This window comes from Bufo bufo, chromosome 3, assembly GCF_905171765.1.
Source record: "Bufo bufo chromosome 3, aBufBuf1.1, whole genome shotgun sequence".
In the NCBI taxonomy this organism is placed as follows: domain Eukaryota; kingdom Metazoa; phylum Chordata; class Amphibia; order Anura; family Bufonidae; genus Bufo; species Bufo bufo.
Genome location: NC_053391.1, coordinates 216,156,013 through 216,178,208, shown reverse-complemented (window position 1 = coordinate 216,178,208; position 22,196 = coordinate 216,156,013). Strand labels below are relative to the sequence as shown.

General features: G+C 42.9%; 1 protein-coding gene across 7 annotated transcripts in view; it reads left to right on the top strand.

Annotated features, from left to right (window-relative positions):
- Nucleotides 1-22,196, top strand: part of CSDE1 (cold shock domain containing E1) — a 69,904-nt gene that overhangs the window by 36,878 nt on the left and 10,830 nt on the right. For 2 of the 7 annotated variants that reach the window (XM_040423934.1, XM_040423931.1), the window contains 13 exons: nt 1,292-1,389; nt 2,987-3,071; nt 3,155-3,283; nt 3,613-3,738; nt 3,860-4,072; nt 4,621-4,761; nt 4,985-5,146; nt 5,822-5,833; nt 19,407-19,514; nt 20,457-20,632; nt 20,722-20,834; nt 21,012-21,131; nt 22,069-22,161. In XM_040423934.1, the coding sequence (XP_040279868.1) occupies nt 1,292-1,389; nt 2,987-3,071; nt 3,155-3,283; nt 3,613-3,738; nt 3,860-4,072; nt 4,621-4,761; nt 4,985-5,146; nt 5,822-5,833; nt 19,407-19,514; nt 20,457-20,632; nt 20,722-20,834; nt 21,012-21,131; nt 22,069-22,161 (1,576 nt within the window). The remainder of the gene's footprint in view (nt 1-1,291; nt 1,390-2,986; nt 3,072-3,154; nt 3,284-3,612; nt 3,739-3,859; nt 4,073-4,620; nt 4,762-4,984; nt 5,147-5,821; nt 5,834-19,406; nt 19,515-20,456; nt 20,633-20,721; nt 20,835-21,011; nt 21,132-22,068; nt 22,162-22,196) is intronic. The other 5 variants (XM_040423932.1, XM_040423935.1, XM_040423933.1 and 2 more) reach the window with 5 other exon arrangements.

Sequence of the window (22,196 nt, the reverse complement as noted above, 5' to 3'; positions counted from 1 at the left end):
GGGTTTTCGCCTTTTAAATAGGGCGCATAACTTCATCATCTGCCTTGCGGTGAGGGGAGACCTGCTCCCTTCTCATGTGAGCCTTGCTACGGCTTCACTCACTCGTTTGGCTTCCAGTACTTCCTTGTTTCCTTTCTCCCCTGGCCTGTCAGGGGTTGGCCACAGGTTTTTTCGCTCTTTGGGTCTGAGACAATTTAGAGCGTTAGGTAGTCCCAACACGCGGTGCTGTCCTAATTTTTTCTCCAGCCCTTGGCTGAGCTCGGTGTTCCCTTTTGCCGCCTTCTTGCATTTGGGATTTTCTTCCAGGCATTTTTCCTGGGGTGCTGACAGTCTCCTCTGATTCTTCCTTGAGGTTTCTTCATTGTTATGGAACCTCTTGCCCATTCCGTGTTTTCTACTGTTGGGTCACATGGTTCTCCTGCACCTGTATACCCAACCGGTGGCATGGCTGTTCTTTTCCCACCCTCGGGGACTGCTTTGGGACGTCCCATGGTGCTGTGTCCCCCAATGCCATGCACGAGAAAATTGGATTTTTTGTACTCACCGTAAAATCCTTTTCTCGTAGTAGGCATTGGGGGACACAGATCCCACCCTATGTTTTTACTTCCGATTTTCCGGGCTGGTCTCTTGATCTTTCCCGGTACGGGAGTTGTTGGTTCCTTGCTTTTTTTCTCTCTCCTACTGCTTTTTGTACAAACTGAATAGCCTTGTGCCTGTGGAGAGGGTATAGCCCAACGGGGAGGAGCCAACACTTTTTGTGTCTAGTGCCTCCTAGTGGTAGTTGGACATATACCCATGGTGCTGTGTCCCCCAATGCCTACTACGAGAAAAGGATTTTACGGTGAGTACAAAAAATCCAATTTTTGCAGGCAAGGATAGGCATGGTTACAATGGATCTGCAAAAAAAAATAAAAAATGCAACACAGACTGCAAAAATTGGGCATATATGATTAAAAATATAACAAGAGCTAGAGGCGGAGATCTGGGGCTGTAGCCTTGTCGCACAAGTGTTCAGTGATGTGAAGTGTGGGGCAAACGTCTGAGGTGCTTCTGACATAAATGACCCTGAGGCATGCTGGTTGTCTTCACGTTGTGACTTCTGCAGTGTCACCTATGTACAGTAGACTTCCTTAGCCATGTGATGAGATGAAAAGCATGTAATTCTTGTATTTTGACACGTACCATATTGTTTGGCTTTATTTTACCCTGATGGTAACAACCCCTTTTAAATGGTTGTTCATCTTGCTCATTTCACTACATACAGATTAGTAACTTTATTTCTCCACTGCAGGAAGTGTTTTATCTAACCTATACCCCAGAAGATGTGGATGGAAATGTTCAGCTTGAGACTGGAGACAAAATTAATTTTATTATTGAAACTAACAAACAGTAAGTTTTCTTTTTGCCGGAGTGCAAGATCGGTCTGCTTATAACGATGCCCAATGTGTGATCAGAACTGGCACATCTGAAAGGCAGCCTGGCCAGTTGCTGTGTATCTGAAATTTATGGGACCTGCACTTATCTCCAGAACAGAGGTCCCCTGACCACCCGATCGCATATTGGCATGGCCCGGATTATGAAGAGCGGTCAAGCTCTGTGCGCTACACATTCCATAGTACAGCTTAATGTTTCCATAATCCCTGACCACCTCTGCCCTCAATTTCTGCAAGGATGCAGCAGCCCCCCCCCCCCCCCCCCCCCCAAATTAGGGGAATGTGGGGTTCTCGGTTTTGTACCTCTGAGACCTACATCCATAAGAAATTATGTATTCTGGGTATGCCACGTAGGTCTAAGATTGACAACCACATTTAAAGGGATGTTTTGGCACTAATTTAAAAACTTCCCAAAAAACGTCTAAATGTCATAAAACAATGAACTGAAACTCATGTTCCGCCCCCATTTCCAGCACTGCAGCTCTGGTCAGCCTTGTAGTGTTTGTATACAAAGCTACAGCAGTAATGTAGAGGTATACAGCACATGACTGCTGCAGCCAATCACTGGCCTCAGTTGTCTTGTGCCTTATACCACTGAGGCCTGTGATTGGATGCAGTGGTCTCATGCTGTATACTTCTCACTGCTACAGCCTTTTACACAAGGAGGACTGGAGCTGTGGCGAGGGGAGGTAACGGGTGAGTTAAGGCCTCTTTCACACTTGCGTTGTCCGGATCCGGCGTGTACTCCACTTGCCGGAATTACACGCCGGATCCGGAAAAACGCAAGTGTACTGAAAGCATTTGAAGACGGAACCGTCTTCCAAATGCGTTCAGTGTTACTATGGCACCCAGGACGCTATTAAAGTCCTGGTTGCCATAGTAGTAGTGGGGAGCGGTATACTTACAGTCCGTGCGGCTCCCGGGGCGCTCCAGAATGACGTCAGAGCGCCCCATGCGCATGGATGACGTGATCCATGCGCTTGGGGCGCCCTGACGTCACTCTGGAGCGCCCGGGGAGCCGCACGGACTGTAAGTATACTGCTCCCCGCTACACTTTACCATGGCTGCCAGGACTTTAGCGTCCCGGCAGCCATGGTAACCATTCAGAAAAAGCTAAATGTCGGGTCCGGCAATGCGCCGAAACGACGTTTAGCTTAAGGCCGGATCCGGATCAATGCCTTTCAATGGGCATTAATTCCGGATCCGGCCTTGCGGCAAGTGTTCCGAATTTTTTGGCCGGAGCAAAAAGCGCAGCATGCTGCGGTATTTTCTCCGGCCAAAAAACGTTCCGTTCCGGAACTGAAGACATCCTGATGCATCCTGAACGGATTTCTCTCCATTCAGAATGCATTAGGATAAAACTGATCAGGATTCTTCCGGCATAGAGCCCCGACGACGGAACTCTATGCCGGAAGACAAGAACGCAAGTGTGAAAGAGCCCTAAGGCTTGTTGTATGATGGACATAAAGGGGTTGTCCACATTAATTAAAAACGTATTCATGATTTCATTAGCCTCTTGTTTGAAGACCGTTTTCTTTTATTTATTTTTTTAGCACTGGAGCAGTAAGTGCTCGTAGCATCATGCTGCTTATGAAAAGGAAACAAATGCGTTGTCAGGGTGTGGTCTGTGCCATGAAGGTAAAATGGAATTTTATTTTAAATGTAAAAAAACAAATCTATATTGGAGTTATATAATGAGTCTACCTTTTCCCTGTCTGCAGGAAGCCTTTGGGTTCATTGAAAGGGGGGATGTTGTAAAGGAGATATTCTTTCACTACAGTGAATTTAAGGGAGACCTTGAAGCCTTACAACCTGGAGATGATGTAGAATTCACTATCAAGGATCGAAATGTACGTGCTCTGTGCTTTACCCTAAAGCTAATTTTTCAGACCTAACCCCTGAATGTTCTATAATAAAAATGGGGGTATATTAATTTATTTCTCTGCACATTTACAAACCACAATGGTGACCTGCAGGTGGTACAGCACATGACCACCGCAGCCAGTTACTGCCCTTAGCGGTATACTGGCACAAGCAGTGACGAGAGGGCTGGCATCACAGAGAATGGTGCTGGGATAAAGGAGTATATACCCTTGTCTTTATTTTACAGCATTTGGGGGGCTTGTTAAATCTTTAATTATCACGGACATAACCTCTGAACTTAATTTTTACTTTGCAGGGTAAGGAAGTTGCAACTGATGTGAGGCTCCTACCCCAAGGAACAGTTATTTTTGAAGACATCAGCATAGAACACTTTGAAGGAGTGGTTACCAAAGTTATCCCTAAAGTACCCAATAAAAACCAGGTAGGGTTTGACATGTCATCGATGACTTACTAGCTACAGTACGTGCTGTGACGTGTTGGAATGCGTTCTTGTTGTGGCGTCAACTACATATTTCAGGAGTCTGTTTTGTTGACTTCCGTAGAATGATCCCCTACCAGGACGTATTAAAGTTGACTTTGTGATCCCTAAAGAGCTTCCTTTTGGTGATAAAGATACAAAATCCAAGGTGACCCTTTTGGAAGGTGATCATGTGCGGTTCAACATTTCAACAGATCGTCGGGACAAATTAGAACGTGCCACAAATATTGAGGTTCTTACAGATACCTTTCAGTGTACAGATGAGTCAAGAGAAATGGTTAGTATAAGTTGACAAGGAAGTGTCACGTTCTACACTTTGGGAGACCTTTTTTTTTTCTTTTTAAAGGCTGTGTCCACTTTCACTGTATTCTTGGAGAATCTGTTACCATGAAATGCTGACTGGCATTATGTTATAGTGAGCAGATTAATATGGTTTTGTGGGAAAACAGGTAATGTAATTTATACATTTTAAACTGCCTTTTTTTTTTTTTTTTTTTTGGAAGATTGGGCATGTGTACCAGTGACTGACGGCCATCTCTGTATACATACTTACACAGAGAATACTATCAATCACTGATGACACTTCCTCGTGTATAAATGCATAAATTACAAGTTTTACTGAATCTTTTCTCACAAAACTATCTGCTTGGCTCCTCCTGTGCTGTCTGCAGATTGTGCTGCGTTTCGTGGTGACAGGTTCTTTCCTTAGCAAGTGTCCATTTTCAGTAGCTCACACTACATAAGGTTATATGGGCTTCAGGGAATGAGGTTGCAGAAACTGAGAATCTGGTGACTTGCACTGATGTAGCCGTTTCCCTTTCACAGGGTGTGATTGCGGCAATGAGGGATGGGTTTGGTTTTATAAAATGCGTTGATCGGGACGCCAGGATGTTCTTTCACTTCAGTGAAGTCCTGGATGGAAACCAGCTTCATATTTCAGATGAAGTGGAATTTACTGTTGTCCCTGTAAGTAGTGCTTCCCCCCCCCACTCCTACTGGCAATCTTGTTTTTATCCTCTTGTGTCCGACACCTAAATAGAATTTATTCATTTATTTTTTTCTGTGGTTTTGGAAGCCTGTGTTCGACCTTCATATTAGTGTTATTAACATTGCAAAGTTGCTTTTCTGTTACAACATGTACTTGGGAAAACATCACAAAGTCTAACCAGCGACACTGCATTTATTACAGGACATGCTTTCCGCCCAGAGAAATCACGCTATCCGAATTAAAAAGCTTCCCAAAGGAACAGTTTCATTCCACACCCAGTCCGATCACCGTTTTGTTGGCATTGTAGAAAAAGAAGCCACTGCTGCCCCAAAGTCCACCAGCCCAAACAAAGGCAAGGAAAAGGTATGATTTTTTTTTTTTTTTTAACCTCCTCCTGGTTGGAAACAAAGCACTTTGTGGCAGTTGGTCACATTTTTTTAATTGAACCGTATGTGCCTTAAAGGGGTTGGCCTATCTTATACATTGCGGACTTAACGCTTGTATATGCCCCCAATGTATGATAGGTGTGGGACTCGCACCTATCTCTAGAACTTGCAAAAGTGAGGGAGAGCAGACCATGCATGTGCTGCTGTCCTCCATTAATTCCTGTGGGAGTGCCAGAGAAATGAATGGAAAGCGCACGGCCACTGCTCCATCCACTTCTATGGGGTTGATGGAAATATTTTCATGGGTCCCATAGAAATGGATGGTGGCCTTGCATGCATGATCCGCCCTTCACTTTAAGGGCTCGATATAGAGGGCGACTCGCACCTGTCAGACATAGGGGGTATATCATGGTGACCTGCCCCAAATGTATGAGATGGTCCAACCTCTAAGGCTCACATTAGGAAATCCATGACATTGAAAGCAATAGTTTTATAATTGTTGAAATCTATTCTGTCCTAAAACTACTGAAGATTTTTAAAAAGCTGTGATATTGGTTGGCAAGTGCACTGTTCAGTGATAACACAGGGTTTTAATTTCACTTTGCCATTAGAATTTTGATATATATTTTTATTTTTTATTTTCTCCCCATAGAAAAAAGAAAAGGTAGGTTCAATAGCATGGTGTGACCTGCATCCTTAAATTAAATTTGTGATGTGAACTTGAAAATGGTCCCTAAACTGAGGTCCCCAACCCTTTAGCTTTTTCACGTCCCTTTTTTTTTGTTTCTGGCACAGACTCATATCTGCTAAATGTATGCAAAATGATCTGACAAAAAAAAGGATCTGTCTGTTTGCATGCGAGGGGGGGGGCGGCGGCGCAGTTTCCCATCAAGTTACAAAGACAGGCAGGAATGTAAAATATTGAACATGTATGCGCTTGTGGCAAATGTTTTTCTATAGAAACCTATGTATCCCTTAGGCCTCATGCACATGACTATAAGCTTTTTGCGGTCTGCAAACTGCGGATCCGCAAAGTAAGGAAGCGGTCAATGTGCCGCCTGATTATTATTTTTTTTACACAAGTATAGGATGGACAGATGTCTTTTTGTCAGTCTTATAAACTATGTAGGATGTGTTCTGTCTCTTGCGGAAGGGACATACGGATGCCGAAGTAATCCATGTGCTTTTCACATCTGTAGGTCTGTTCCCCAAAGTAGTGATCCTCAACACCAGTCCTCAGGGCACACCTATTGGTAATGATTTGAGTGTCCCACAGAATGAGTACCTGTGGTAAGTCCTTATGCACTGACACTAATTATATCGCCTACCCAATATACTAAAGATATCCTGAAAACATGAACAGCAGGTGGATTGTGAGGACTGGAGTTCAGAGACATTGTTCCCCCCCCCCCCCCCCCCCCCCCCCCCCCCCACCCAAATGGAACATGTCCTGGACATTTTCTGAAAATGTCTAAATCAATGGGTTCGCACAAAAAAAAAAAATGCGGAAGGCACATGGACAGATTCTGTATTTTGTGGATCCGCAGACAGCAAAATGCTTACAGTTGTGTGCATTAAGCCTAAACGCTGTTTTTCAAAGCTTTTGAGTAAAAACAATACTTTTAATGGAAAACAAATTTAATGTGAAGAGGCTAATGTATAGCAAAAAGCTGTTAGGGGTTATCCAATATTATAAACTGCCGGGCCCCTCACAGTTAATATACTTACCCAGGTCTCCGCACCGCCGTAGCCTTTAAATGGGTTGTCTACCTCTAGGCTGGACAACCCCTATAGTTATAACCTGTGCCCTATAAAATAAACTCTCCTGTACATGGCCCGGCCATACCAACATTGATGCCGCCGTCCCTGCAGGACCAGGAAGTAGCTTGGTCCTCTGACTTCACAGCAGTAGCGTCATATGTGGCCGACAGCAGGCACACAACCAAGTCGCTTCCTGGCCCCAGAGGCATGGGATCGTCAATAGGTGTTTGGTTTTATAGGGCACATGTTTGAGCCTAAGAGCCGACAAACCCTATGGTTAAAAGTTAAATGGTTTTGAAGACTTTTAAAATTACCTGAATAGGTCTGAGCTGCAATATTTACAGCCGCAGTTATGTCATATATCATTCAACCCATGTAATGTACTAACTTTATGAATTAAGAACAAATTGAGCGCTTAATCCTCTTGCTAGGCCATGTGAATAGGCCTGAGCTGCAATACCAAGCATACCAGCAATACAATGTGCTGTGCTTGGTAAGCTGCGGGGGTGCTGGGAGTTGGACACTCGCTGCTCTCATATTGATGAGGCTAGGTCTTCAATATGTAAATCCCAAAGATCAGATCAGGATAGGTTATCAATATCTGATCAGTGATGGTCTGACTCTGGGCTCCTTTCTGTCAGCTATTTGAAGGGGCTATGCCTCAGCCTCTTCCTAGGTGAGTGACGACATTGGCCACATGGACTAGGTGCAGCTAATTCCCATTCAGGTGAGTGGGCCTTGGGCTGCATTACCAGGCACACACCCTATACAATGTATGACGCTCACTGGACCCCCACCGATCTGATGTTGATGAACATCCTAGAGCCGTAATGGCAAACCTTTTTAGAGTACCCAAACTGCAACCCAAAACCCACTTATTTATCGCAAAGTGCCAACATGGCAATTTAACCTGAATACTGAAGATTTAGTTCAGAAAAAAACAGCTCATAAATTAACATGGGTTGGACTGCGATTTTAAAAGCAGCCCTGGCACACACACCTCACCAGCCCACAAACATAAAATGGTTACCCAGCGATTTTTGGCCGTGACAATGACCTATGTATTTTACTAGCAAAGGAATCCCAGCGGACAACAGCTTCTTCAGTTTATATGCTTGATATTTATTCCATCAGTATTTACAGTAATTGGACGTGTTTCGGCCCATCCAGCCTTCGTCATCAAACATTTCACAAAATGATCCAAATCTCAAGTTATAGTGACTGCCCACACACACGTGGGATGACGTCAGATGCCCAGGTAAGGCCGCCATAACCATCTGTGAATCACAAGTGGTAGGTGTATACACCAGCCTACACAACAAGTAATTGGAAATATATATATATATATACTCAAAATAATAAAGATAAAGTATCAGATATAAAATACCAGATATAAAAACGATACCGCAAAATCAGTGTCATCTTAAATATGCCCTCTGAAAGGGAAACCAATAACCATAATACATTATATACATTTATCATCCAATTGAGTAATTTCATAATCCCTATTGAGTCCCCTGGGGGTATGGATCCAATAGGCTTTCCTGCGTAATAATAATTTCTTAACATCTCCACCTCTCCTATGCCTTGTGACCTGCTCCAACACTTGGAATCTCAATTGGGAGATAGAATGACATGCACTATGAAAATGGGCTGGTATTGGTAACAACAAATTCTTAGTCCGTATTGTGGACTTGTGTTTGCATATATGGTCCCTTACAGTCTGCATGGTCTCCCCAAAATAATTTTAATTAAAAAGATTACGTTAGTTGATTCACAAGTAAAGAAGCCCTGTATATTAAAAGATTTACTGGTAAATGGATGGTGGAAAGAATCACCCCTAATGACATGGGAACATTGCGCACAACGTAAACGGGTAGGTGCCATTTCTCTGAATCGTCAGCATGCTTTGTCACATGCTCTTTTTAAAGGGGCCAATGTCAGCTTTTGCTAGGTGGTCACGATAATTCTTCATGTGCCTATTACATATTAACAGTGGATTACGAAATTCTAATATTTGGGGATACGATCTACACAGCAGTGACCAATGTTTCTGGATAATATAATCAAATTTCCTATTGAAGGGATGGAATTTATGTACAAAAGCCACCCTAGGGCCTCTATCTGTTTTTTATATACATCCATCCATATATATCTATCCTTTACCGGCGTGAGAGTAGCCTCCCATTAGGATCTTATCTGGGTACTAGAGATGAGCGAACTTCTGTTTTAAGTTCGGCGTCTAAAGTTCGGCTTCCGGTTAGCGGAGGATCCCGATATGGATTCCGAATTCCGTTGTGGTCCGTGGTAGCGGAATCAATAATGACCATTATTGATTTCGCTACCACGGACCACAACGGAATTCGGAATCCATATCGGGATCCTCCGCTAACCGGAAGCCGAACTTTAGACGCCGAACTTAAAACAGAAGTTCGCTTATCTCTACTGGGTACCCTTTCTCTTTAAATCTATCCATCTCATTCAATCTAATTTCCTGAGTATCTGGATCCGAAACGGCCCGTTTAACCTGCTGATTTTGGGATAGATTTCTTTAAAGACAAAGGATGGGCACTCATAAAATGTAGTACACTATTTCTATCTGTTTCTTTTCTAAACAGATCAGTGTGTAAAAAACAAAACAAAAAAAAACCTTCATTATCCTTGATCAACAGCGTATCTAGGAAACTGACTTGTGTTTGACACTGATTTTGCAATATTATTTTTATATCTGATATTTTATATCTGATACTTTCTTATTATTTTGTATTTGATTATAAGCAACTTTGTGATTAGATTGTAATACTTTGTGTGTGTATATGTATTCAATTACTTGTTGTGTAGGCTGGTGTATACGCCTACCACTTGTGATTCACAGATGGTTATGGCGGCCTTACCTGGGCATCTGACGTCATCCCACGTGTGTGGGCAGTCACTATAACTTGAGATTTGGATCATTTTGTGAAATGTTTGACGAAGGCTGGATGGGCCGAAACGCGTCCAATTAGTGTAAATATTGATGGAATAAATATCAAGCATATAAACTGAAGCTGTTGTTCGCTGGGATTCCTTTGCTTCTAACTTGGAGTTCTCTCTTTTCCCGTGCGGATGATAAGTCGAGTGCTGATCTTTCCTACTTGGTACTATGTATTATACTGTCCTGTATATGGATTCCATATACAGGGTAGTATAATACATCAGTCAGTCTCCTTACATACATCCTCCATATATGGCAGTATAATACATAGCTCATTGCCTCCTTACAAGTCCACCGCACGCTGAGGTAGCAGGGTGGGGAGGACGTTGGCTGGAAGCGCAGCAGGATGTCTCTCTTTCTGCGCATGGCAATGTTGCCAAAGGTCCAGGACACGTTATAGTGCCTCACATTTTAAGAGCGTACTGGCCGCCTCCTGCCTATAATCCGGCCCTGTACGTGTGCCCAGAGAGGGGTCTGAGTACCCCCTCTGGCGCACGTGCCATAGGTTTGCCACCACTGTCCTAAATTAAATGTAGGTACTCCCCACAAATATAAATAAATAAATATATATATATATATATATATATACACACACACACACACACACACACACACACACACACACACACACACACACACACACACACACACACACACACACACACACACACACACAATGTCATGTCTAAAGAGCATAAACATGTTTAAAAAAAATTAACCCACACACACCCAGTGTTGGGGATATAAAGCAAAAGGCTTTATATAAGAGTCGATCAAAGAAAATTTTCAAATGGTTATTGATCCTGAGGTGGACATATAAACACCTCCAAAAAGCGTTCCATCGGTAAAATAAGGTACAAGCATCTATGCAAAAATATAAATGATTTATTATACAATAATTTTAAAATACAATCAAAAATTAATCAATGAAAAGTTCAATGATATGCAGTACTTAAAATTCGCCACTAGATGGTGCCAACAGAACACAAATTTATCAGTGCTCTCTACTATTTAACCACCTCCGGACCGCCTAACGCAGGATCGCGTTCCGGAGGTGGCAGCGCTGCGCACAGTCACGCATATACGCGTCATCTCGCGAGACGCGAGATTTCCTGTGAACGCGCGCACACAGGCGCGCGCGCTCACAGGAACGGAAGGTAAGAGAGTTGATCTCCAGCCTGCCAGCGGCGATCGTTCGCTGGCAGGCTGGAGATGTGTTTTTTTTAACCCCTAACAGGTATATTAGACGCTGTTTTGATAACAGCGTCTAATATACCTGCTACCTGGTCCTCTGGTGGTCCCCTTTGTTTGGATCGACCACCAGAGGACACAGGTAGCTCAGTAAAGTAGCACCAAGCACCACTACACTACACTACACCCCCCCCCCATCACTTATTAACCCCTTATTAGCCCCTGATCACCCCTAATCACCCCTGATCACCCCATATAGACTCCCTGATCACCCCCCTGTCATTGATTACCCCCCTGTCATTGATCAACCCCCTGTAAAGCTCCATTCAGACGTCCGCATGATTTTTACGGATGCACTGATAGATGGATCGGATCCGCAAAACGCATCCGGACGTCTGAATGAAGCCTTACAGGGGCGTGATCAATGACTGTGGTGATCACCCCATATAGACTCCCTGATCACCCCCCTGTCATTGATTACCCCCCTGTCATTGATTACCCCCCTGTAAAGCTCCATTCAGATGTCCGCATGATTTTTACGGATGCACTGATACATGGATCGGATCCGCAAAACGCATCCGGTCGTCTGAATGAAGCCTTACAGGGGCATGATCAATGACTGTGGTGATCACCCCCCTGTCATTGATTACCCCCCTGTAAAGCTCCATTCAGATGTCCGCATGATTTTTACGGATGCACTGATAGATGGATCGGATCCGCAAAACGCATCCGGACGTCTGAATGAAGCCTTACAGGGGCATGATCAATGACTGTGGTGATCACCCCATATAGACTCCCTGATCACCCCCCTGTCATTGATTACCCCCCTGTCATTGATTACCCCCCTGTAAAGCTCCATTCAGATGTCCGCATGATTTTTACGGATGCACTGATAGATGGATCGGATCCGCAAAACGCATCCGGACGTCTGAATGAAGCCTTACAGGGGCATGATCAATGACTGTGGTGATCACCCCATATAGACTCCCTGATCACCCCCCTGTAAAGCTCCATTCAGATGTCCGCATGATTTTTACGGATGCACTGATACATGGATCGGATCCGCAAAACGCATCCGGTCGTCTGAATGAAGCCTTACAGGGGCATGATCAATGACTGTGGTGATCACCCCCCTGTCATTGATTACCCCCCTGTAAAGCTCCATTCAGATGTCCGCATGATTTTTACGGATGCACTGATAGATGGATCCGATCCGCAAAACGCATCCGGACGTCTGAATGAAGCCTTACAGGGGCATGATCAATGACTGTGGTGATCACCCCATATAGACTCCCTGATCACCCCCCTGTCATTGATCACCCCCCTGTCATTGATTACCCCCCTGTAAAGCTCCATTCAGATGTCCGCATGATTTTTACGGATGCACTGATAGATGGATCCGATCCGCAAAACGCATCCGGACGTCTGAATGAAGCCTTACAGGGGCATGATCAATGACTGTGGTGATCACCCCATATAGACTCCCTGATCACCCCCCTGTCATTGATCACCCCCCTGTCATTGATTACCCCCCTGTAAAGCTCCATTCAGATGTCCGCATGATTTTTACGGATGCACTGATAGATGGATCGGATCCGCAAAACGCATCCGGACGTCTGAATGAAGCCTTACACGGGCGTGATCAATGACTGTGGTTATCACCCCATATAGACTCCCTGATCACCCCCCTGTCATTGATCACCCCCCTGTCATTGATCACCCCCCTGTCATTTATCACCCCCCTGTCATTTAGCACCCCTCTGTAAGGCTCCATTCAGATATTTTTTTGGCCCAAGTTAGCAGAATTTTTTTTTTTTTTTTCTTACAAAGTCTCATATTCCACTAACTTGTGTCAAAAAATAAAATCTCACATGAACTCACCATACCCCTCACGGAATCCAAATGCGTAAAATTTTTTAGACATTTATATTCCAGACTTCTTCTCACGCTTTAGGGCCCCTAGAATGCCAGGGCAGTATAAATACCCCACATGTGACCCCATTTCGGAAAGAAGACACCCCCAGGTATTCCGTGAGGGGCATATTGAGTCCATGAAAGATTGAAATTTTTGTCCCAAGTTAGCGGAACGGGAGACTTTGTGAGAAAAAAATTAAAAATATCAATTTCCGCTAACTTGTGCCAAAAAAAAAAATTTCTATGAACTCGCCATGCCCCTCATTGAATACCTTGGGGTGTCTTCTTTCCAAAATGGGGTCACATGTGGGGTATTTATACTGCCCTGGCATTCTAGGGGCCCCAAAGCGTGAGAAGAAGTCTGGTATCCAAATGTCTAAAAATGCCCTCCTAAAAGGAATTTGGGCACCTTTGCGCATCTAGGCTGCAAAAAAGTGTCACACATCTGGTATCGCCGTACTCAGGAGAAGTTGGGGAATGTGTTTTGGGGTGTCATTTTACATATACCCATGCTGGGTGAGAGAAATATCTTGGTCAAATGCCAACTTTGTATAAAAAAATGGGAAAAGTTGTCTTTTGCCAAGATATTTCTCTCACCCAGCATGGGTATATGTAAAATGACACCCCAAAACACATTCCCCAACTTCTCCTGAATACGGCGATACCACATGTGTGACACTTTTTTGCAGCCTAGGTGGGCAAAGGGGCCCATATTCCAAAGAGCACCTTTAGGATTTCACAGGTCATTTACCTACTTACCACACATTAGGGCCCCTGGAAAATGCCAGGGCAGTATAACTACCCCACAAGTGACCCCATTTTGGAAAGAAGACACCCCAAGGTATTCTGTGAGGGGCATGGCGAGTTCCTAGAATTTTTTATTTTTTGTCACAAGTTAGTGGAAAATGCTTATTTTTTTTTTTTTTTTTTTTTTCATACAAAGTCTCATATTCCACTAACTTGTGACAAAAAATAAAAACTTCCATGAACTCACTTTGCCCATCAGCGAATACCTTGGGGTCTCTTCTTTCCAAAATGGGGTCACTTGTGGGGTAGTTATACTGCCCTGGCATTCTAGGGGCCCAAATGTGTGGTAAGGAGTTTGAAATCAAATTCTGTAAAAAATGACCTGTGAAATCCGAAAGGTGCTCTTTTGAATATGGGCCCCTTTGCCCACCTCGGCTGCAAAAAAGTGTCACACATCTGGTATCTCCGTAATCGGGAGAAGTTGGGGAATGTGTTCTGGGGTGTCATTTTACATATACCCATGCTGGGTGAGAGAAATATCTTGGCAAAAGACAACTTTTCCCATTTTTTTTATACAAAGTTGGCATTTGACCAAGATATTTATCTCACCCAGCATGGGTATATGTAAAAAGACACCCCAAAACACATTCCTCAACTTCTCCTGAATACAGAGATACCAGATGTGTGACACTTTTTTGCAGCCTAGGTGGGCAAAGGGGCCCACATTCCAAAGAGCACCTTTCGGATTTCACAGGTCATTTACCTACTTACCACACATTTGGGCCCCTAGAATGCCAGGGCAGTATAACTACCACACAAGTGACCCCATTTTGGAAAGAAGAGACCCCAAGGTATTCGCTGATGGGCATAGTGAGTTCATGGAAGTTTTTATTTTTTGTCACAAGTTTGTGGAATATGAGACTTTGTATGAAAAAAAAAAAAAAAAAAAAAAATCATCATTTTCCACTAACTTGTGACAAAAAATAAAAAATTCTAGGAACTCGCCATGCCCCTCACGGAATACCTTGGGGTGTCTTCTTTCCAAAATGGGGTCACTTGTGGGGTAGTTATACTGCCCTGGTATTCTAGGGGCCCAAATGTGTGGTAAGGAGTTTGAAATCAAATTCAGGAAAAAATGAGGAGTGAAATCCGAAAGGTGCTCTTTGGAATATGGGCCCCTTTGCCCACCTAGGCTGCAAAAAAGTGTCACACATCTGGTATCCCCGTACTCAGGAGAAGTTGAGGAATGTGTTTTGGGGTGTCTTTTTACATATACCCATGCTGGGTGAGATAAATATCTTGGTCAAATGACAACTTTGTATAAAAAAATGGGAAAAGTTGTCTTTTGCCAAGATATTTCTCTCACCCAGCATGGGTATATATAAAATGACACCCCAAAACACATTCCCCACCTTCTCCTGAGTACGGAGATACCAGATGTGTGACACTTTTTTGCAGCCTAGGTGGGCAAAGGGGCCCATATTCCAAAGAGCACCTTTCGGATTTCACAGGTCATTTTTTCCTGAATTTGATTTCAAACTCCTTACCACACATTTGGGCCCCTAGAATGCCAGGGCAGTATAACTACCCCACAAGTGACCCCATTTTGGAAAGAAGAGACCCCAAGGTATTCGCTGATGGGCATAGTGAGTTCATAGAAGTTTTTATTTTTTGTCACAAGTTAGTGGAATATGAGACTTTGTAAGGAAAAAAAAAAAAAAAAAAAAAAATCATCATTTTCCGCTAACTTGTGACAAAAAATAAAAAGTTCTATGAACTCACTATGCCCATCAGCGAATACCTTAGGGTGTGTACTTTCAGAAATGGGGTCATTTGTGGGGTGTTTGTACTGTCTGGGCATTGTAGAACCTCAGGAAACATGACAGGTGCTCAGAAAGTCAGAGCTGCTTCAAAAAGCGGAAATTCACATTTTTGTACCATAGTTTGTAAACGCTATAACTTTTACCCAAACCATTTTTTTTTTACCCAAACATTTTTTTTTTATCAAAGACATGTAGAACTATAAATTTAGAGCAAAATTTCTATATGGATGTCGTTTTTTTTTGCAAAATTTTACAACTGAAAGTGAAAAATGTCATTTTTTTGCAAAAAAAATCGTTAAATTTCGATTAATAACAAAAAAAGTAAAAATGTCAGCAGCAATGAAATACCACCAAATGAAAGCTCTATTAGTGAGAAGAAAAGGAGGTAAAATTCATTTGGGTGGTAAGTTGCATGACCGAGCAATAAACGGTGAAAGTAGTGTAGGTCAGAAGTGTAAAAAGTGGCCTGGTCTTTCAGGGTGTTTAAGCACTGGGGGCTGAGGTGGTTAAAGGGGTTATCCGAGTTATTTTTTTGTTCTTTCTATGTTCCTAACTAAGCAAATGTAACAGCTTTCCAATTAACTCACTTTATCTCCAGTGGCTGGTTTCTCAGATTTCACTGAGGGTCACATGACCTGTGATGTCAGCTTCTCTCCCTGTTCTGATAAAGGTTGTTTACAAGCCTGTAAACGAGATGTTACTGTGCTGGCCATGCCCCCCCTTTACTGCGTCTGCTCTCTCTCCTAAGATTCTTAACCCCTTCAGCTGCACATACTGGCTAGCTGCAGCAGGCAGTGAGACTATTCTGGGCACAGGAGCTGACAGACTAGAGAGAGCATTGCACAAGAAGGTAGGGGGAAGATCCTGTGTATTAGAAGTGTCATTATACAAGTGGGACTTGTAGTTCTACACTTACAAGTTGCTGGTTTCTCCCAGCACTCAGGGCAGCTCTTGTATCCACTCCCTTAGCAGTGTCATTATACAGCTTGGACTTGTAGTCCTACACATACAACATGCTGCAGACATGTCATTTAGGGCAGCTCTTGTATTCACTCCCTTAGCAGAGCAGGGGGAGGGGCAGAGATTGTTTTTATTGCATGTAAACTAAGGGCCAGAAAAAAACCAGGGAAATGAGGAAAAATATATATTTTATTTTTTTGCATAAAACTTGCTTAGCTCAGTTATAGATCAGATTTTCAGTGCTATATTTTCATAACTCTGACAACCCCTTTAACCAACACAAGAATTTATGCAATACTGCTTACAATTATGAGAGATACCATCAATTGATTATGCACAGAAATTAAATCAAGAAAATGACAGATACGACCCCTTGCTCTGCCAAAAATATGATTAATCTCTGTATTGGTAGTATTGCAATAAAGCTTATAAATTATCGGCTTGATATGAAACTAGGGAATAAAGATTCCCAACAGAGAAGTTCTCTTGATATCAATATTAGATCTTTTTATTCAGTGATATGCATCTTCACTGAATACTGCCAATATTGATGTAGCACTAACACTATATCCAGGTGGCACTGTTGTATAAGCTATAAGCATCATACCATTAAGGGTTAACTCATACATGCCTGACATCTTCAACACTACACACTCTTGACATCTGGAAGCTTTATCTCAGAGCTGAGGGACAAACTTTGATACATGAACCAATTATAATATAGACTTGGAGGAACATCTTGACACTTCTCACATTGTGGAATTTATGTTCAGATAAGAAATACAATGAAGCCTTTTACCACCACAGGTGGTGTGTATCTTCTAACTGTCTAAATGACGATTGACTATTGGTTACAAAAACACAACTTCCTCTGAACGAAGTCTCATTCCCAAAAGTCCATACAAAAATAGTGGCTATAATAATCTTATAATAATAATCTTAATTTTATATAGCGCAAACATATTCCGTAGTGCCTTACAATTCAGGGGTTTATGTACAGTCATAAATAACATAGCAACAGACAAGTTGATTACTACAACAAGAGGAATGAGGGCCCTGCTCGCAAGAGCTTACAATCTATGAGGGGATAGGGGTGACACAAAAGGTAGAAGTGCTTGTTATGTACGATAGTCCAGCCATCTTGGGAGAATAGTACAGCAGATATAAAGCCACATGAGCCGGTCAGCAGCCAATATACAAAGTGCATCTGGGTGCAGTGGAGGCTCAGCTTCAGGAAATGATAAATGGGCTATGGGGAGGTTAGATCAAGGGAGGTGATAGGCCACCCTGAAAAGATGTGTTTTTAGCGCACGCTTAAAACGGCATGTTATGATTTAAAGGGAACCTGTCATGTGGATATTTGATTATAATCTAACTAATTATATACAATCATTAACTACTAAAAAGTGCCTTAGATCCATTCACTTACTGGTGTGACAGATGGTTATCTCATAATATACACACAAAGATGCCGCATGCTAATGAGCTGATTTGAGTCCAGCGTGATGTCATTGAGTCCAGCGTATATTTAATTCAGAGCTATAGCCACTCCCCTGCCCACCTGCTGCTGGTTCAAATGGAAACAAACTGTCATTCAGCAGCAGGTGGGCGGGGAGAGTCAGGAGCTCATGAATATTCAGGACTCATCATTATCAGCTGGAGCTTTTCAATACAAGATGTTGGCAGATTGACTAGGTCAATTAAAGAAAGTGACCCAGCATTGTGCTAAGAGAATCAGTCACTTATTTATGTTGCCCTTAGTTAGGACACCATAAAACTGGTGGAAGGTTCCCTTTTAAGCCTGATTTCTTGGGGTAGGGCATTCCAGAGAACCGGTGCAGCTCAAGAAAAATCTTGGAGCTGGGAGAAAGAGGTTTGGATTTTTGTGGAAGTCAGCCGTAAGTCATTGGCTGAACGGAGAGCACGGGTAGGGTGGTAGACAGATGAGGGAAGAGATGTAGGGTGGTGCAGCACTGTGGAGGGCTTTGTGGGTGAGGACGAGCAGTTTGGATTGGATTCTATAGTGTATGGGTAGCCAGTGCAATGACTGACACAGGACGGAGGCATCAGAGTAGCAGTTGGACAGATGGGTGACCCTGGCTGCTGCATTAAGAATAGATTGGAGAGGGGAGAGTCTGGTGAGGGGGAGGCCAATTAATAGTGAGTTGCAGTAATCAAGGCGGGAGTGGATCAGGGCAGGATACTAGAGATGTTTGAGGTGCAGGCAGCATGAGCGGGAGAGAGATTGAATATAGGGGGTGAAAGAAAGATCAGTGTCAAGTCACGCCGAGACAGCGGGCATGCTGCCTAGGAGTGATGACTGTTGCACACTGAGAGGCAGACATCAGGTTTAGGTAGGTTAGTAGATGGAGAGAACACAAGAAGTTCCGTTTTTGAAAGATTTTCAGAGAGAGGACATAATGTTAGAGACAGCAGAGAGATAGTCGCTGGTGAACTGTAATACAGCAGGTGTGATGTCAGGGAATAAAGTGTATAGTTGTGTCATCAGCATAGAGATGGTATTGGAAACCAAATCTGCTGATGGTCTGTCCAATTGTTGCTGTGTACAGGGAGAAGAGTGCCTAGAACTATAAACTATCCATCATAACTAGAATAAGTAGATATAACTGTTTACACTTCTGAAAAGGTACACCACCAGGTAAGGGTTATTAACTGAACATACTGGTCAAAAAGCATGTATGGTCTGAAAGAGTAGGCAACGTTTTGCGTGCTAGCTTAACTTCCTTAGACTGCTCTTTCCCACAAATCTAACAGGTAATGTAGCCAATTTGTAGTACTCGGTATACTTGCCCTACAAAAAGTAATTTTTATTAAAGACCAGTCTTCAACAAATTGTATTTTAACAGGAAGGTGAAGAAGGCATCATCTCATATGAAGACTGTGGCATCAGGCTTACTGTGTCCTATCACCTGAAAGATCTGGAAGGATCACCTGCTCCGCAACCTGGAGACAAAGTTAGTTGCTCGAAGTGTTTTTGCTGCACATGGTTTTTGCGCTAATGCACTGGTGTGGCTGACATGTGATAAATAGGATAAGTGAATGGATAGGGTCTGAGTGCAAGTTTACCCAGTGAGTCCATATATCATGTATTTAATGCATGTACTAGGATGTATGGTTGTTGTGTTGTTGTTGTGTTTTTTTTTTTTTTTTTGTGTGAGATGAGCGTTTGGGTCCCTACTTCTCTCTAGTTCTGGCTCCCGTCTTAACACAGGAAATGCATTAATGGTGTTTACTGTGTGTCTGTCAAGATGAGAGCTGGCAGGGATAAAGTGTGAAGCAGTGGGGGATCTGTGGAAGTGCATATCACGTTTTTAAGCCCCTCTGACTCCAGGAGATATAGCGGGGACATTTCCAAATGAGCTGATGGAAGATGAGGTTCTGGGCTACACTTAGGACTGGTGTCCTTTCTGCTGTGGCATTAAGTGTTCTGCACAACCAGTAGGCTTGGTGGATGATATAGCCAGGTAGCTCTTTTGGGGTATCTGAGACACCTGAGTGGTGACTTATCTCCTGATTGTCTAGTGCAGGGATCAGCAACCTCCGGCACTCCAGCTGTTCTGAAACTACAACTCCCAGAATCCTCCTTTTCACTTTTTTGACAGTTACAAGAATAGCTAAATAGGTATGCATGCTGGGAGTTGTAGTTTCACAGCAGTTGGAGTGCCGAAGGTTGCTGATCCCTGGTCTAGTGTGTATTTTCCTGGTGGCTGTGTCCTAAGTGAGATTGCTACAGGCAACAACATTGCTTCTGCGATGCTAAAGTAGAAACGTCTTGGGGCCAGTAGAAGACTTGTAGGTCCTAAGTAATCTATGGCAGGAGTCTGCCACTGGCTGGAGCTAGATATGTTCTGTAACTCTGGCAGCATCGTTAACATTGATGTTCATTGTTTCTTTAGGTCGAGTTCAGTATTTGTGAAGCCAAAAGGACTGGTCAGCAAAGTGCAGTTAACTTAAAAGTTTATGGGCGAAATTCCAATAGTAAAAGGTTTCATGGATATGTGGCCACATTGAAAGATAACTTTGGATTCATTGAAACAGCAAATCATGACAAAGAGATCTTCTTTCACTACAGGTAATCTTTACACTGAAGGCTTACTTTGCTTCCCCCCCCCCCCCCCCCCCCTCCCTTTTAAGACCTTTTTTTTATTTTATTTTTTTAAGTGAGTATTCTGGAGATGTGGATAACCTAGACCTAGGAGATATGGTGGAATACTGCTTGTCCAAAGGAAAGGGAAACAAGATTTGCGCTGAGAGGGTCACCAAGGTTCATCAAGGTAAGAACGGATCTGGATTATGCATGGTTTATTCTCTAGTCACTGTCAGACTGTATTCATTTAACTTATTGGATTTAATTTATGGTGAATAAAGTGCAGCTTTACAAACTAGACTTGACAGGTATGATTGTCTAATTATTATTTGTTTTTTCCCCCCTCAAAATTTTTGTCTACTAGTTAACGGATCAGCTGATGAAGTTAATCCAGTAGTGCACTGGGGTAAAGTAGTTCGACCCTTACGGAGTGTAGATCCAACACAGACTGAATATCAGGGTATGATAGAGCTTATAGAAGAGGGTAAGTGTCCTTTACAGTTTCCCCTTGGATGGTGTCAAACATTGAATGGTTTTATGATGTTCAGAGAGTAAGGCCTCATTCACACTTGTCTAAAGGTCCCTTTACACGGGACAATACAGCTGCAGGTTGTTGGGAAGGAAGTGAGAGTCCGCTGTTATTACATGCAGCGATTTCCTCCACAGTATAGGGAGGAGTGATCGCTAATGCCATCGCTTTTCCCTATACTGAATCGTTTACACAGCACGATCTGCTGCCAGCAAACAATTTGGGTCCCGCATGAGTGTTTTCTTCATTGGTGGCACTTTTAGGGTGCTGATTCGCATTTTAGGTTTTTTGATGCAGTTTTTGAAGCCAAAAGCAGGAGTGGATTGAAAAAAGTGGAGAAGTTGTAGCTTTCCCTAAATATTTTCACACCTGATTTTTGGCTTCAAAAACTGCATGAAAAAGCCTGAAAGTGTCAGCACCCTTACACCACTAGATAATCACTAACAAACATTCCTACGAATGCCTGTTAGCGATTATCTTGCGGATTCTCTGTTCCTGTAAAGGGTCCTTTTTAGTACCATGATTCCTAATGTAAAGGCAGCTTTCTTGTAAGGAGCTCTTCAGACATCAGTGTTTCTATACAGCTATATTTTTTTCATACTAAATCATATTCACCAAGCACAATCAAATACCTTATGATGTGGTTCTCCACATAAGTGGAGCCTCAAAGAAACCCAGATCACCATTGAAGATCCATGTTAGCAGTATGGAAGAAAAGACAACATATCGCGTTCCCATGAAGAACACACGCAAAATTAGCTGTATTTAATTTGAGTAATTCCCTCTTTCATTATGAGTGTGAATGAAGCCTACTTTCCAGAGTGTTTCTGGCTAAAAGTATTACTGTTACAGAGTCTTATATCAAATTTTGATTCTCATCTTTAACCAATAGTAGAGGACAAACAGAAGATAGCTGAAGAGACTCCTGAACAAGCTGAGGAAGCAGAAGCAGAAGCTGAAGCTAGCACTGAAACCAACAAGCAAAGTTAGTCTTCCTGCATTTGGCATCTCTTCTAGTTG